This window comes from Alosa sapidissima, chromosome 21 (assembly GCF_018492685.1).
Source record: "Alosa sapidissima isolate fAloSap1 chromosome 21, fAloSap1.pri, whole genome shotgun sequence".
Classification (NCBI taxonomy): domain Eukaryota; kingdom Metazoa; phylum Chordata; class Actinopteri; order Clupeiformes; family Clupeidae; genus Alosa; species Alosa sapidissima.
In genome coordinates, this window is record NC_055977.1 from 12,880,059 (window position 1) to 12,898,672 (window position 18,614).

Sequence of the window (18,614 nt, forward strand, 5' to 3'; positions counted from 1 at the left end):
TCTACAGACTACCGTTGCTGTTTAGGAATGCTATAAGTGCTTAATTTCGCGCTGGATTTTGAAAAACAAAAGCCGACCGAGTGCAAGTTGTCACATGGTTAAGTTGCAATAGATGTATGGGTAATGAGGTCATTTGACAACTTTGGGCAATGAATGTAACCAAAAACGAACTGCATTACCCACAATTCCGTGCCACGTATAGTTTCAAAACGGTGAGCAGAAAAGGTTGTGCACCGATTCACAACAAGTAAATCGATATAATGACCGGTTCATTTCATTTTTTTTCCGATACGGGGCTTCACGTATCGATGTAGCCGTATCTTACACGTTAAAAACGGATACCGATACGCATCGGTTAATCTTTACACCCCTAATAAACACAGACCCAGTTGCATCAAATTTAGCTTTTGTTTGTGACAGTCACATGATGTCAGCTGATTTCTGCAATGCTGTTTTTTTTTTGCAATGCAGATTTACTGTTATATTTGTTATGAAATAAATATTAGTACATACATACAACATATTCTTGAGCATAAACACAACTGAAGTGTATGCAGTATTTTTCATATTAACAATAGATTACTTTCTCTCAGTCAAAAAATAGTTCTGATGATGTTTTAATAATGTCATAGAGTTTATATGACAGAGGAAATGTATTGATAATAGAGAAGCAGTATGTTTATGAGGCATTATTCTATTGAGAAATGTTTTACAAATATGCTCATAATTATGCTAACAGGAAATATGTGTGTTTATAGGAAATGAATTACAGCATGTGCAAAAAACAGGATCACAGGATCGTCTTCAGATGGGTTCACTCATATCAATGTTTTCATCAGTTGCTAGAATAAAAGAACAAAAACAGAAATGAAACATTAACTAATGGCTTCTAATATGTTTATCAAAACGGGCATGTCATATGTGATTATGTCATTGTAATTGTCATTATTTGTTATGTGTGGGTTATCTATGAGTAGGAGAAGTGACCATCTGGAATGAGATGGAATTAAAACAATGTAATATTCTGATTTACTATTAACGTCCAACACTTCATATAATTCCAACATCAATAAGGTTTGTAAATTCGGCTATTAGAGAAATCTAGTTAAACTTCAGGTAAATTAATGCCTCTTAACGACTAAGTGAAAAGACACCCCAGTTAGAGTCTTTGACATAACACTAAGGACACCATAACTTTACTTACCAGAAATTAAAGATTCCTGATCTATAGCCATTGAGATAGTTTTGTATAGAGGATTTAGCGAAGGTTGCATCTTCTATGAGTTTTCCACATGCACCGCACACATTGCCGGCCACAGTGTCACTGACAGTCACTGTGATCTGCTGTGAACGACTGTAAGACACAACAATTGCAGACATCTTCTCGATCACCAGCAGGTCGTTTGTTATTTGAATGGAAATGCTGTCTTGCTGGAAGGGCAGAGTTGCCTTCTTTCCGTTAACCTGTTAAAAGCAAAAATGTGTGATAAGGACTACAGTCCATTAACTTAAGATCACTAAAAGGTCAGAAGTGGGGTTGAGCAACAAAAATGTTTTGGGCTTGAAATTACATACTGTACGATTGCTGACTGCACCTTTAACAAACTCTGTAATGCCTTTGTTACAGCTAATGTTTGTGTTACAGCTGACATCATTTCTACTGCACAGTTTCTCAAATCAACTCCAGGATTTATGGTATTTCCCATAGACTCACCAAGGTCTCAAAGTTGCTGTTAACAACAACTGATACATCATCAAAGAAGGCAATGATGCCCACAGCAGTCATCTGACCAGTCTGAAGACAGGTCTGCAGGTCCATCACGATCCGGAACCATCCCTCTGCTATGGTGTCGTCACAAATTTTCACCAGATCATACATCCCACTGTCTTTTACATCTCCTACTCTGCCATTAAAGGTGGTGAAAACCCCATTATTTCCCATAATGCACTGCTTGGGGTAGCATCCACGGATACCATTCTGAATTCCGCATTCCTCAACAAAGGTACAAGACGTGGACTCCATATGGCCGTGTCCAGATTTAGGACAAATATATTTGAAGGTACAGTCATCAGCTACCACTGTCTCTCCAATCTGAGGAAAAAAAATAATAGATACATAGGTTTTTAGTCATATGCAACGCATGAATATATTCACTGTAACTAAAAACGCATTTTGTTGTAGTAACACCACGATGGCATTGATGGCTTTTTAATGGTCTCATACCTTGAGGGTCTTTCCGTTGATGTAGCAACTGCACTCGTCCTGTGGTACACAACCCGTTCCATTGAAGTAGTAGCCGGTGTTGCAGGCACATCCCTCAGCGCAGACATCAGCACAGGTAACGCTGGTAAGCCCAGGACATGGGGTCTTACAGGGTGAAGCACAGATGCTGTAATGGCTGTTTGTTGGGCAGGTCATGGCTTAAGGTGAGAAGGAAAGGAAGAGATAGAATGAGACAGATTTGGAACTAACAAATTAGACAACTACACACTTAAACTGAATGGAGAGAGGGGGTAGAATACTAAATGAAAATAAAGAATACATACGACACAAGTTGGGTGTCCTCCAGTTCAAGACCTTAACTCCCATATCTTGGCAGTCAATGACATAGGCATTAATGCTGTGACAAAGCATCTGGATTCCCTCTGCCACACAAACATCATAGACACAATCTCGGTAGTAGGATGCAGGTTCAATAACATAGTGACATGCTGCAAAGGGTCCCTTGGGGTCAGTGATGATGGAACACTCAGATTCAATCTTGGGCCTCTCGCTTGCTGGACATTTGGGACAATTGTCACCTTCGCAGCCATTCTCACAAACTACACCAGGCACACCAACTTTCCATGAGGACCCAAAAGCTGTGACATCTTTGGTTATTTTGCCATCAGGGAGCTGAAACTCATCGTCTGTTTTGCCATTGAAGTTGCCACAGAGACCGCAGGTCTTGTCAGCATAAGTATCAGGAACTGTGACAGTGACGTGGTACACCAAGTCATAAGTCACTTTCAACCCAAAGTCAGTTGAGATTACATCATTGGTACCAATTTGCTGGATGACAACCTGTCCTTCATTGAGGTTCACAGGGAGGTTCATAATGGCTCCATTGACCTATTTAGAAAACCAGAATTCATTTTAGAAATAGAATTGAGCTGTGAAATACATGACAAGTGTCTAGAAGGAGTGCGGTATTTTTCATAAAAAGCTGAGAAGTAGTTGTGATCATCTGAATGTGTTTGTCTTGTATGTATGCTGCTGAGACCTTGAATTTCCCCTGGGGATCAATAAAGTATCTATCAGAATTCTTGGGGTGTGGGGTTAGATCAATCTGACAGCATGAAACAGGTTGTAAAACTTGTTGGCTTCTCTTTCAAGAAACTGAAGTACAGTACATGAGCATAATCAGAAAACTACTCACCCAGACCAGTCCAACCTGATTCCTGCGCAGGATTATGGTGTTACCATAAACGGTCACAGCTACCAGCTTAGCCACAGACACTTTGGGATCATTTGACATGGCGTACCATTTCTCATTCTCCACCACAACAGTAAAGGGGGTGAGGTCGGTACCGTCCAGATGGCAGCCCTCAGCGGCTGTGTAGGTGCAGGTTCCCATGAAGTCGTACTTTACATGGTCAAAGGTGTTGTAGTGAGGGTCACCCGAGATAGTGCAGACAGCAGATTTAACAGCTTGGCAGGAATTAACGCCATTCTTCACCTTACACTCCTCACCAAGACCACAAGTTTTCTTCTCTGATGTAATTTTTCCTGAGTTGCAAGTTATTTTTTGTGTGCATTCATCAGCCCAGATGCTTTGTCCAGGTTGGAGATGGAGCTCATTATACTGGCAGCCACACTCCTCCTTGCGTATGCATCTGTTGCCACTACGGAAGTAGCCTTCGTCACAAGTGCAGGTTTGGACACAAGGGGTTTTGCATGAGGAAGGAGCAGATGGATCCTCACAAGTTGCTGGACAGGCATTCCCACAGTACTCAAAGTGGCTGTGCTCTGGACATGCAGGAGATGCTGCAGGGAAGATAAGTGCTTTTGAACCATCTGCTCAGACACCGGCATCTCAAGTGCATTTCATGTAGACATCACATTTATCAATACAACTCTGATGAACTAATCATCAAAAAAACATATATTGAGAATTATTGCTCAGGTCAGCCTAGTTTTAGATATCTTTTGGCTACTTACGACAGTGGGAAAGCCTTCTCCAGTCATAGACCTTGACCCCTGCTCTTTGACAGGCATCCGTGTAAACTCCCAGCATGTCACAGATGTAGTTCTTCATCTCACCACCTCGACAGTAATCAAACTTGCACATGTCAAAGAAGATGTGTGGCTCAATGACTGCATGGCAGTCCCTGAACTGGAAGTTTAGTATTGGGGTCATGACACCACAGAACACATCAGCCTTTCCTCGCCTCCACCAGCTGCAGCCCCCACAGTCGCCGGTGCACTCATCTTTGCAATCCTGTTCATCCCTCTGGTTTGGTACCCTCCAGCTCTTTCCCAGGGCCTCAATGCTTTTTGCCACAGAGCCGTCTGGGTTGATAAGATCGTTGTTTTTGTTATTGTCGAAGTTACCACACAGGCCACCTACTCTGCCCATGAAACTGCTGGGCACGGTTACCTTCACGTACTGCTTCCAGTCATACTCCACGGTCAGCCCAAAGTCTGTCCACAAAATCACAGACAGACCGCTTTGTCGGAGCATGATCTCTTCTTGTGAAAATGCTAGAGTGACAGGCAGGTTCCATACTTTATCATTGACCTGCGAATAACACAAATAAATGGCTTTAGCACTAACATTACTCTGTTCCAGCCAAAGTTCACAATTAAAGGCCCAGTATGTAGGAAATAATGGAAAATAAACTGTAACCATTCCAAAAATGATCACCATATGTTGTCAGAGTGTAAGGAAACACGATGAATTGAAGTAATGGCTTATTTGACAACATTACTCTAACCCGTAAAACCCATGAAAAAAATGAGTTACGGGGCGGAATCTCTTGGAATTTTCGTTTATGTTTTGAACGATTAATTCTATAGCGTATTAATAATGGGCTAGCGCGTCCTCCTATTTGGGTTGCCAACTTAGCAAAGGCCAACTGTCAACAGCTGTCAGTTGTAGTCATGAACGCCTACGAGAGGCAGGCAAAATTAAAACAAGAAACAAATTAAGTGGACATCGGAGGAGCTTCCTGAGATGGTGACGTCTTCGTCAAACGAAGAATATCAAGTCTGACGCAGAGCTGGCCATATTTCTCCACAACAGGTAGCCTAGGCTAAACTTCACCTGCATCGCTAACTTCAGCTAAATATATTACGTTGGTTAAAGAGGTATTTTTTGTTTTCACTGCTTCCGTAATGTGTAGCTGGGTCATGGTTGGAGAAACGTTAAAGCAGCTGCAGGTCAACAAACGTTAGCTAAGTCTTCATTACATCTGGCAACCCAGAAGAGGCTCGCGTCTGGTAGTCTTGAGAACGTTCACCAGTGTTTTGATTTTGGCCTACAGAACGTTCGGTAACAATCCTACAAATCGCACCTTTAAGGTCACAAAAATGGTCAACTCACCCAAACCGTGCTGAGTTCATTGCGGAATATTTTGATCACGTTGCCATAGACATTAATGGTCACCTCACCGACAGACGTGAGGAGGGAGCCTGCGCTTTTTGTGTTCTTCGCAGTGACCTCAAAAGCTGGGTGGGTGGCATCCACATCCATGTTCTTGGCCAGGACGTATGAGCAACTGCCCATGAAGTTGTAGAAATTGCCATCGAACGTGCGATAGTGAGGGTCCCCCATGGCCCAGCAGACCCCTGTGTCTGTGGGAGCAACTGCTGGTCCCGCAAAGACATGGCCTGGAAAATATGCTCTTATTAGTGAAGCCTTTGCTTGCTATCACCACCATTGTATTCATATCTTATTGGCATTATATCATGGTAACGACTTTTTTTAATACCGTTGTCATATTTGCCACTCCCAGGGTATTATTCCTCTCCCACCATTCTGTGAAAGGTATCTAACCATTAACTACTGACTTATCATCTATTCATTTATCCCATTGTAATCAGGCAGTTCATGACTCACAATGCATATAAAGTTCCCAAATAGTTAAATAGATGTGAGTCATAATGTGACTTTTTAAACCTATACTGCCACAGTGATGTGGCAGAAGTCTATATCAGATATGGACATAATACAAGGATTAGGAGAAGGTTATGGAGGATGAGGGGTATGGAGACAATTGTACAAAGAGAATAAATGTCAAAATCCCTTTGACTTGATTTACAGTATTTTAACTTTCTGCTCAATAATATTGTTCACCTTATCTTGTCAAGTAAGGTTAATTAAAGGTACAGTCTGTGATTCTAATGCATAACACTTTTAACACTTTTTGTCAAACATTCCTCACATTCTTCTAGCTGTCCATCCCATTTTTTGACCTTCTTGTGGCCTCCATCAAGACTATTAGATACACATTTAAAATATTGCATTAGCAGTAATGACTAAAATTGCTGATAGCATATCAGTAAATGATATCAAGTTCAGAAACTCAGATGATATTTCAGCTAGCCTATTAGCTGGTTTGATTTGCATTGAGCTCAATGAGCATCAAACCAGCTAATAGGCTAACTGAAATAACACCCATGCCAATCTCTAGGTATGGTGAAGGGTATGTGATGTGGGGCTATTTTAATTCCAAAGGCCAAGGTACAGTAACTTTATCAGGATGCACAGTATTCTGGATCCATGAAATAACTGGCCTTTAAAAATACAAATCTGCCTGTCTCTATGGGAATTTAACATAGGGGTGCCAATACTTATGACCCCTGTAGGCCTCCCCACCCCTAATCTATTAGATCTCAACAGTAAATTCACCAAGAACAGAGCACAGACCATCGCTCATGACCCCACCCACCCCCTCAATCCCTTCTTCATTCTGCTTCCATCAAGACGCAGATACAGGGCTATGGGGTGGAAGCGAGTACGCTTTGGGAAAAGCTTTGTGCCCTCTGCAATAGCAGCATTGAACAACACACAGCGGTGATGGATCACTGTGCCGCCCTCATTCCTCTGTAATGCCAACTGGTGATGGTTTTCCCGTTTGTATCGGTGTAATGTGATGTATATGTGCTGTATATGTGCTGTTGTGATATATGTGCTGTATATGTGCTGTTAACATCTATGTGGGTGGGGTATGTGGTAACAGGGTGGTGGGTGAAGAACCGTAACTGTGTGTATCTATGTATTTCATGTCTGTGAGGCTTGTATTGTATGGTATGTGAAAACAAATTTCCTATGTAAGGACAAATAAACTAACTAACTAAATTTTAAGGAAGAACATTTATTTATGATACATTATTCATTCACTAAGAAAATTGGTGTCCTTAAAGGTTAGATATTTCCTCATTTTTCACTTAAGGCATTAAGATCAATTTCCAAAAGATGATTTTATATTCCTCTTTTCAGTCAACTTTAGCATGGGTGCCAATACTTTTGGCCAGCACTGTACACTCTTAAAACAAATGTGTTAAAAACAGCAAAAGTTGTACTATTTTCAACACATACTGTGTACACTCGAATAACGAATAACAAAAGCAATGTGTTAGAAACAACGCAAACTGTGTTGTCCCTATCTGGACATAGAGAGGTGTTAAAGACAACACAACCCAACACAAAGGTGGAGCGCTTTGGGTTGCACTCTGTGCATGTTAAATGCGCTATACAAATAAATCTGACTTGACAACTTGTTTTATTTTTAACACATTTATTTTAAGAGTGTAGGAATCTAAAGCTATGAGTCCTTTGAGTTCTTAGATACGACTGCACATTTAACATGGCAGTTTCCTTAACCTTCCTCTTCAACCACGCTAAAATGTGTCCTTAACATTTCAAACAATGCTGCTTAATATGTTGCAGTACAAATAAATAAAGAAATAACCTACCCTCTCTTTTTACATTGAAAGCAGTGGCAAAATCAAAACAGTAATATGCAGTGCGATAGAGATATATATATATATATATATATATATATATATATATATATATATATATATATATATATCAGAAAAGCCATATTACTGTGGCATTATATATATAGGCTTATAAAGCATACTTAAAACATACTTCCACAGTCTTGGAAGTATCCAGAAAGTAAGTATTTGGGAGCAATTCATGAAGACAACTAAGGTTAGACATACCAGCAATGAGCAGAGTGGCAAAGCAACATAGTATCCCGCTCATCTCCATGGCTACAGAAGATAAATGTTTTTTCTCCTCTGGATGTCTGAAAAAATAATCACAGACCTCAGACACACACTTTGTCTAAATGATTTCACATCAACAAAACAAGATTGTGCATTCAGTCAATCAGTCTGAAACTTTGCATAGCTTCAGCACCATCTGAAAGCTTTATGAGTATTGAAGTAGCACATAGATGGTCTTACCTGGACGTGGCAGCTGAGACAAAGACTACAGTTCACCTGGCCTTAAATTGCATTTGGCATCAAGTCATTAGCCAATCAGCAGCAAGCTCTTAGTTTTTCATTGTTTAATGGTTGGCACCTGTCAGGCCTGAATTCTGTCTACTATAAATTTTTTCGGCAAAAAGAAAAACAAAAGGCAATTGTACGGTGACAAATCAGCCCTAATCTGTCAGGTACTTCACATGATATCAGACTGTACACAAAAGGAGAAATTACCAACACGTGGACAACATACTTATGCAACATTACTGTTGATTGTTCCCTTGCCTAGTGCATTGAGACATAATAAATGAAAAGATTTTATAGCAATAAGAACCCTGCGTATTGTGTTTGATTGACACATTACTTTGTATCTGACTGAATGCAGTCAACAATGGAACTATTGTACTCTATTACTACTACATTACCATTACTCCATCACTATCTATTTTAATACATCACATAGGCCTACTTTTTACATCGCTTTTCAAATACACAAAAACTTTTCAAATACATTTGTGTCAGGTTTTGCTAGTGTAGATTTATTTTCGTTGTGAATATGCAACCAAAGTTTCAGGTGGACAACAAGTGTTTTGGTGTCCACCAAAATAAAAAAAAAAGGTAATTTTGATTTTCACCTTGATGTTACATGACTGGATGAACAGTCACATGACTTATAATTTTTATGTAAGTCAGTTTCCCGAATCATGTAAATGTTTATACATTTATCACCTGTAAAGCATGTAGCGGACCGCTCCATATTCTTTATAATAAAAATGTATTACTTTAGGCTTATCCAACCGGGTTGCTTAAACGCCAATTAGGTTAACTTCACGCAGTCAGCTGACGATAAAAGGCTGCTTGGCCTAACCTGCGGAGAGAGAGCGCTAATTACAGGAAGCTCTATCGGAGAGAGTAGTTACCGAGGGCATGTGAAACATGGCGGGAGCATTTTAAAACAGAACATTCACACTGGATAAGTTACATTGGATTCCTTGGATCGTACCCTTGTGGATTAATCCCTTTGAGGAATTACTATGAAGCAGCGCGGATCCTGAGCAAAATAGGACTGGCTCAAACTACTTTGTGTTGCGCACGACGGAATGGATCGGCAGCATGGCAAGATGTTTTCCTTTCTCTTGTCGCGGTGTTGCGAAGATCCCTGGTTCAAGTCGTAGGCCTACTCTGCAGCTCCCATGGCTAGTCTCCCGCTGGTAACTCAACACTCATCTCCGAGTTCACGTTTCCCTTCCACCAGTATACAACTAATTCAACATATTCCACAACTCACTTTCCTTCAGTGACTCAGACTTTCATACTTTCCCTTTTTGTTTAAATAGCATTTTTGTTTTTGATTGTATGGAGGGATATCGATTATTTAAGTTGTGTATGAATATTTTTGGTTTAATTTAAACTATCACAATATATGATTTGAAACTTATAAAACGTGTTTGTGTTTGATTTGTGTGATAGTTTCGCTCTAACGGTGACTACATTTGAATCGGCAGCAAATACTGCCTGCCACCCCAGAGACAATTGAATCTCTAAATTTAAAAATAAAAGATTCAGATTAGTCACGTTACAAGCAAGATTACATAGGATGAAGAGGAATAGTCTACACTTTCTGTACAAACATTTGGCTACTCTTTTTCCTTTAGTAGATTGACATATTTATTAATACTTCACTAACAGTATGTTGGAATTTGTCTTTTTTAGACCACTTTTCTACCACGACTAACTGCTAATAGACCCTTTCAGCAATAAAAACAATGCTTGAACGTTCTATTTGGTTCCCAATCGACTTCCTCTGCATTAAGATGGAATGGAATGTTAAAACGGAAGCCTTGTGGGGCCAACTATGATGCTGATAATGGAACTCTCTTGAAAGGGTCTATAGAATAGAATTTGGTCCGTGTACTTTTGTGTTCATTCATTATTCTATTTTGGAAGTGAAATAGAAAAAAAAAGAAAAAAAAGTGGTTTATGACGCTTTAAAGTTCTATAGTCACTTGCTAAATGACATTTTTAGACCACGACTACGTGCTGCTAGAATTTGAATGCTTTATATGTTTGTGTTTTAAACACATAACTGACCAACTTGACTTCCTATTTTAGGCTTGACAATGTATGGTGGTGTGATGTTTTACACACATTTACTTGGAAAATAGGCAAAACAGAAGAGAACAGCCAGGGACCGCGGTCAAGAAACAAGGGTGCACACAACATGAAGCAGAAACACAATCTGCTCAAGAAAAATGACAGACCAAGAACAAGCCAAACACCAGGTGTAAATACAAAGGAGAAACACAAAGGGGGAAAAGATTATCTTCAAAAACATGACAAATGAAAAGAACAAAGCTAATCGATATGATAACTAATGAGATACTGATAGGGGTGGAGACAGTTTCACAAGCCCTGCCATGACGAGAACAATACATACATTTACAAAACAAACATAAGGACACCGAATGTGTTGTTCTGAAACTTAGAATGAGATAAAGACACACACACACACACACCCTGTGCCTCTCCCAAAGCAGTGCACCAAACAGCCCATCACGTTCAGAAACATCAAACGGGTGTGTACTTCCACGCTATCTGACTCACTAGCGACCCACCTCGCCACCCACCACCCCAACCAAACAGTTGATGCTATGGTGGAACACTACAACTGTGCCCTCTCTCTTAGCCTGGACTTTGTAGCTCCTCTCACCCCGCGATATGTGTCTTTCTCTCATCCTGGTTCAGCCCTGAGCTCCACAGGATGAAGACCACAGGACGTAGGCTCGAGAGATGATAAAGGATACATCAACCGTCGTCTTCACCCTCCTGATGCCGCTAAACACTCAGATGCAGCTGACCTCTTGTGAGGGACCGAGACGACCACCCCACGTTTAGGGAGGTGCGCCACTGGATTAGGTGGTGTCGAGGGAAGGCAGGAGACAGCAGTTCCATACAAACATATAATTTATTTAGTCCATGAACAAGCAGGCAGAACCAGGAAGCACAATTAAAAGTCCAAACATGAAATCCAGGGATCTTCAGTAGACAAACAAACATGTACCGTGCCGTTAAACTAGGCGCCAGGAACCATGGGCGTAGATTTAGGGTGGGACGCTAAGGACTAGTCCTAATCAAAATTTTTAAGATGACAAAATTGTCCCCACCAATATTTTAGCGAACTTATTTGTTCTGCTGATCATTCCGACAGTCAGCACGACAATACAAGAAACGTCAGGGTTATGTGACACGCAGGCTACACGCATGGAGAATGCCAATGCACAGGCTACTTTGCAGTGGCAGTCAAGCGAGCAGGTGTGTCAACGACAACGGTAAGTTACCAGGGCTGTCTGCCAATACATACCCCATAAAAGGCCAAAGTAAAACATTTTGATATTGAATTTGACTGACAGAGCTTTCAATTCGGCAGCCGTGGCCTAGGCTACTGGTTAACGCTTCGGACTTGTAACCGGAGGGTTGCCGATTCGAACCCCGACCCCTCACTGCTACCCATGCGCTGCTGTTGTTGCAGGTAGCTCACTGCGCCGGGATTAGTGTGTGCTTCACCTCACTGTGTGCTGAGTGTTTCACTAATTCACGGATTGGGATAAATGCAGAGATTAAAATATACTTATACTTACAATTAACCACATTATAATCAATAGGCCAAAATCATAATTGTGTATCTGTGCCGAATTTCGTAATTCAAGTCCAGTGTAAAACTGAATAAGAAAATCATAAGGCTGTATATCTTGAACTTCCATTATGTGAGAAACTTGACTTGCCTTAATATCTCCAACCTCAAGTATGCAGCTAATAAGGAAATATAATTGTTATTTAATTAAACAAGGTGAACTTCTCCCCACTGTGCAATGCAGAAAAGGATGCTACAAGGAAGGGAATTCAAACACACTCAACACCTTACCATCTATTGATGTCATTGTGGTTCATTGAGATATCTGACATTTTTTCTGTTAATTGGCTTGGATACAAAAGGACTTTGTTGCCCTTGTCGGTGTCCTTATGTGAACTTGCACAGGTAACCTTGCTCATCTTTACTTGCGTACGACTTCACACCAGTGCTTCAGGGCAGCCGTGGCCTACTGGTTAGCGCTTCGGACTTGTGACCGGAGGGTTGCCGGTTCAAACCCCGATCAGTAGGCACGGCTGAAGTGCCCTTGAGCAAGTGCCCTTAACCCCTCACTGCTCCCTGAGCGCCGCTGTTGTTGCAGGCAGCTTACTGCGCCGTGATTAGTGGGTACCTCACTGTGTGCTGAGTGTGTTTCACTAATTCACAGATTGGGATAAATGCAGAGACCAAATTTCCCTCACGGGATCAAAAGAGTATTTATACTGCAGACCAGAGCTGATGCTTAAGCAAAGGTCGTCACTGAAAAGCTGTGAATGTCGTTGAACACAGCTGTTCTCACATTAGCTGATTGCGATAAACATAAACCATTGTTGCCTAATTACCAATTATTCATCAAGTAGTAACTTTTTTTTAGTGTTTTTCACATAGTATTTTGCAGTATTTTTAAAATACAAAAATACACACCAAAAAAGTATTTTGATACAAAATACAGAGCCATTTCCTTCAACCCAATAAAATAAAAATTACAAAATACTATTTTGTATTTAGAATACATATTACATGTTTCAGAAATCTTGACATGTCTAAGTTTTGGGTTGCAATATACAGGTAGTGGGCTCTCTGTTCATTTTAATGAGTAGGCCTAAGCCTAAAGTTACAGCATTTCTATCACAATTGACCAGACTTTGACCTTTGGTCTGCTTTTAACAAAATTCTGGCTATGATTGTTCCTTGTATTACATCATGAGCCATCACTGTGCCTATTGCATTCTACTGTTGTTAGCCTTAAGCCTAGCTCACAGTCATTATGTTGTACCACATCACCCTCCATTAGAAGTGCAATGAGCTGCATTGAGCATAATAAACTGCATTTAGAATTCCAAATTCATATTTCTAGATATTTTGGTGAAAGTAACTCAAAAGTAATACAACAGTAGTGTAATGCCTTACAATTCAGATACATATTATAATGTAACAAATTATTTTGAAATGACAGTAATGAGTAATACATAATACGATTTTGAAGTAACTTGCCCAACACTGATGACAACCATCACTTTCTATGTATGTCTGTGTTTGTGTTTGTGTGTGTGTGTGTGTGTGTGTGTGTGTGTGTGTGTGTGTGTGTGTGTGGAGGGTCAATCAAATTCTATGATTGCCACTGATGTGAATGATCTCACAAATCACACAAACCAAATCCAGGATCCATGATCTCTGGCCAAATCCATGATCTCTGGCCCTGGATCTCTGGCGCTGGATCTCTGGCACTCCCATGTGTCCTCCTGTTTCTCCTGCGTCTCCAGTAGAGATGCACGGTTCGCGGTTACAGCCGCGGACTCCGCGGTTAAACCGCGGATCGGGCGGATGACGTGAAGAAATATAATATTTTAATTAAATTCGGGGCGGGTGGCGGTTGAACCAATCAAACGTATCACCCATATACATTAAAACAACCTGCGGATGGCGGGCGGGTGCGGTTTTGAAAATTGGTCAAAAAACGTTGGTGCGGATGGATGATAAGTTTTGCTATGCGGTTACGGTTGAAATAATAGCCCATCTGCGCATCTCTAGTCTCCAGTGTTTTGTGTGTCTCTCCCGTGTGAAATAAGCCTGCCATTAAATAGGCTAGGCAATTACCCAATTAGGTCTGGGCTAAACCCAGGTCTGGGCTAAACATACATAGGGAATGCGGGGGTGGTGGTGGTCTATACCATTAACCCAATCACAGTTAAAATTTCCCAGTAAAGACACATACATACTGTACACCTACATATACAAGACATAAACAGCAATAAAACAAACTGAGTGCAGGTGAGTGTGTTTGGCTGCAGTCCATGAAGGTGTGGCACAAGGCAGTTTTTCAAATGTTTGTCGTAGGGGAAAAGGAGAGGACTCCTTTTTCACACCTCTGCTCCAGGACCCTGGATTTTTTCCAGCAGAAAGTGGACACTATCTACCGGTAGCTACAGTCTCCTGGGCTCTCCCCCTGCCCCAAACTGCCCCAAAAGGATTCTCACCATTCAGCTGCCTGCTCACCTCAGTGCTGCCTATCCGCCTTCTCTCCACTGGATGCAGACCAAGTAAAAAAACTGGTCACCTCAGCAAAGACTTTAACCAGCAGTCTTGACCAAATGCGCCCCACCCTGGTCAAGGCCTGTCTTCCCATCCTCCTCAGCACTGAGACCCACCTCATCAAAATCACTAATGACCTCCTGCTTGCTGCTGACAATGGTCTCATCACCATCCTCATCCTCTCGACCTTTCTGCAGCTTTTAATATAGTTTCCTCAATCATGCCTTCATCACCTCCCGTCTGGACTACTGCAATGGTGTCCTGTCTGGACTGCCCACCAAGGCCCTTAGCAGACTCCAGTAGAACTCAGCTGCCAGGGATCTAACCCACACAAAGCCCTGGCAGCATATCACTCCCATCCTCCAACAGCTCCACTGGCTGCCAGTCACGCATCACCTACTAGATCCTCCTGCTCAATTACAAATCTCACCATGGACTCTCACCACAATACCTCACAGATCTCCTCCACCCCTACACTCCCATTCCCTGCAAGGACCTGCTGGCCACCCCCCACACCAGACTCCACGTCCGCTCTGCCCCATCCCTGCCCATGTTCAAAAAGCACCTCAAAACATTTCTTTTCACTAAGTCCTTTGACTCCTAACCCCCCCCCCCCCCCCTTAATTTGTTAAGCGACCTTGGATACCATGAAAGGTGCTATATAAGTCCAAGTTATTATTATTATTATCCTGGCAGAAATGTGAAGGTGGGTCTGATTTTATTTTAAGACAGAGTTTACTATGAATTGGTTATTGGCACTCAGAGTGACCAGGTATCACAGAATCGGAGAATGTGGGAGAAAACACATCTGACCCTGGGCCCACAGACACCTTAGCTCATTAGATGAATGTCCAGTTACCTGAATAAATAATATTCACTGTGTATTCTAGAATAGGGGTTTGGCCTAACTGCCCCAGAACAATTTTGCACTTTTCATGATTATAGTGTCAGCATTTTCACTACATTGGTACTGATACAGCGCCCCCCACAATTATACAGTGCCCTGACCTCTAATGGTAAAGTTGAGTTGAGTTTTGCACACAAAATATCTCTTAGTTTTGTCCTATAACATTGATTATTATTACTGATTGATTAATCAGCCTCGATCTGTCAGGTACTTTTGTTTATCCGTCCAAACTGACAACTTTCTATAATGAAAAAGAAACCATCGTTACACCATAAGTTCCAGAGCAGCAGGACAGAGAGGGTTGAAGCGGAGCGGAGGATCTTTGATATTAACCGTTTCAAGAGAGTTGCATAGTTCCCACAAGGCTTCCGTTTTAACATTCCATATGTTATCTCAATGAAGCGGAAGTAGATTGGGAACAAAATAGAACGTTCAAGCATTGTTTTTGTTTTTATTGTTGAAAGGGCAGTCAGCCCTCATACCCTGTTCTGTTCCTCATCTGCAGGGACAAGGCTCTGCTAGAAGAGCCCTTGTGTCACTATTGGAGAAGTGCCCAAATGTCAGCAATAGGACTTGTGGATCTGCTATCATGGATACACGTAGGCCACATAGCTACAGTAGAAATAGTACTATCGTACAGTCACTAGGGGGCATCTGAACACCATGATGGAAATCTACACTGTATTTTCCATTCCATTTCAGTACTATTTAAACTTTTTATTGACTGGCAGCGAGCTATAACTGAGGGATTTTGAAGTGTTGGCATAATTAGTCACCCTTTTGGGCATTGTCCCATTTAGCCCCCATATTGGCTATGTTAGCCTTGCTCTTAAAGTGCTCTCAGTAGCTCATACAAAGCGGCCTTACAATCTTTCACCCCCTTACACACACACACACACATACACACACACATACACACACACATGCGCGCACACACACACACACACACACACACTGTTACGGGCGGTCGGACACCAGCCATAGCATAAAGGGGATGAACGCACACAGTTTGGCTCTATGTTTATTTAACAGAATGGGCAAAAGTAAAGTTTATTGTCCACAAAGGAATACGAAGTGGAATGGATTCTACTGCCGGGTGGACAGCTATAGGCCCGCAGGTCAGGTCTCTCAAGGCATGGAAAGCATGGCTGTGCTTCTTCTTACAAATCTCTCCATCTCTGTGTGTGCTCCCACAGGAGCGGCCCCAGAATCCTTTTATTTCACAGGTAGGCCTAGCTCAGGTGTGACTCACCTGTAATTAGGCCAGAGGAAAAAGAGATGGAGCAATCAACAGGGGTTGTCAACAATATGTGTATTAGGGACGGACACCAAAGCTTGGACACTGACACACACACATACACACACTCACATGCACACAAGCTGTCCACATTGACAAGATTCCCTGAGTTGGAGTGGCATAAGGCCCTTTCACACTGGCAAAATCGCCGCGATTTTATGTACCAGAATCGCGGAACGACTGTCCCTTTCACATAGACCGAGGCGGAACAAATTTACTACCAAGCCCCCTAGACATTTTGCCGAGTTTTTTCATTCCGCCACCAGTGTGAATGGGTCAAGGCGGAAAAGGGAATCTGGGCGGGCATTTCAATGCTATGTCCAGCCCACCACAGGAGATTGCAAATAAATCTAACTGATCAAAAGCAGCAATAGCAGAGACAGCACATTATGTCAATCTAAATCACAAAGTCTCCTGTCATTCAATGCCTGCTAGAGTTGACTGTAGCTTGGAATGCAATCCATAATAGGTTATCCTAAAATCCAGCGATAAAACAATTGCATGAACTCATGAGCGTCTGTCTGCCCTATATGTATATACTCTGATTGTAATGCTTACAGATATCTAGGCGATATTTGTCAGTGTTGTATAAAGTACTAGAAAGCAATACTTGAGTAAAAGTACAAGTATCGTACTAGAAAAAGACTTTGGTAGAAGTGAAAGTTACCTTTTAGAATATTACTTAGGTAAAAGTCTTAAAGTATCTGATATATACTGTTCTTAAGTATCAAAAGTAATTTTCTGATATTTAATGTACTTAAGTATTTGAAGTAATAGTAAAAAGTAAAAAGCAAGCGGTTTTATTTTGAACTTTTATTATGAACTTTATTTTGTTCTCTTATTATGTTCTTCTTTGTTTTCTTATAGTAAAGCATAAAGTATAGCCTATTCAGGGTTCCCATATCTTCTTAATCTCACTCATCAAATCAAAATCACATTCTTTTCTAGGACTTTTCAGGCACAATTCTCTTAAGTTCAAAGAACAAAAAGCATATGTTTAGAGTTGACATCAAAGAAAAAAACAGAAACAGAAATGTCACTTTTGTATAAACTTCAGGTAAAAATGAAAAATAAATAACTTATTTCTTAAAAAAAAAAAAAAAAAAAAAAAAAAAAAGACCTGCTGGTAGGGAGAACATTTTGGTCATGTGGTATGAGCATTTCTAGGGCTTACTCCCCAGGTCGCCATCTCACTCACACACACACACACACACACACACACACACACACACACACACACACAGAGGCCACCTATGTCCAGCAGCTACTAATAAATGCCAGTCATTAGTTGAGACTGAAAAGGTGTCTGTTCATCTTCAAAAGAAGCTGGTTTTCAAAGTTGCCAGAATTCAGTGCCCGGGAGTTTCAGGCCCAAGACCGGCCCACGTTTTTCATAGTGGTGGAAATTGGATAAATTCAGCTCTTACTATCCTGTAGTTTTTATTAGTACCATGGTTCAACAAATGTGTAAAGGTTATATAATAATTCACTTCAACTGAGAAGTTAACAAAAAATATTCCACTATTCCACAAGTTAACAAAAACAGAAAGAAAGATAGAAAGAAAGAAAGAAAGCCTTTGAAATGTAGCCTATCCCACGCTTTCACAAAATGTTTAGGCTACATGTTTTTTGCATGGGTAGGCTATATTGTTGTTTGGTGATTTAGCCTACTCCTTTACTACACCCTCTTCTGAGCAAACAATATAGGTTTATCATGTGGTAATTGCTCTTTCTTACATTAAATAACTTTAATTTATCCTCTCTACTT

General features: G+C 41.1%; 1 protein-coding gene across 1 annotated transcript; it reads right to left on the reverse strand.

The window, feature by feature from the left end:
• Positions 1 to 576: 576 nt before the first annotated feature.
• On the reverse strand, positions 577 to 8,468 carry LOC121695434 (IgGFc-binding protein-like). The gene is made up of 10 exons (XM_042076277.1): positions 8,462 to 8,468; positions 8,216 to 8,301; positions 5,586 to 5,872; positions 4,202 to 4,781; positions 3,420 to 4,027; positions 2,548 to 3,112; positions 2,225 to 2,421; positions 1,715 to 2,092; positions 1,205 to 1,464; positions 577 to 842 (listed from the first exon to the last, which is right to left on the reverse strand). Exons 2-10 carry the CDS (start codon positions 8,262 to 8,264, stop codon positions 836 to 838), a joined length of 2,931 nt encoding a protein of 976 aa, XP_041932211.1. The 5' UTR covers positions 8,265 to 8,301; positions 8,462 to 8,468; the 3' UTR covers positions 577 to 835.
• Positions 8,469 to 18,614: the final 10,146 nt, after the last annotated feature.

What these genes read in the sequence shown, in the direction of transcription:
- LOC121695434 (XM_042076277.1), bottom strand. Translation starts at nt 8,264, where the DNA reads ATGGAGATGAGCGGGATACTATGTTGCTTTGCCACTCTGCTCATTGCT. An exon ending in GAGAAGGCTTTCCCACTGTC is followed by an intron (nt 4,028 to 4,201) that starts GTAAGTAGCCAA and finishes TCTTCCCTGCAG; the next exon opens with CATCTCCTGCATGTCCAGAG. An exon ending in TCAACGGAAAGACCCTCAAG is followed by an intron (nt 2,093 to 2,224) that starts GTATGAGACCAT and finishes TTTTTTCCTCAG; the next exon opens with ATTGGAGAGACAGTGGTAGC.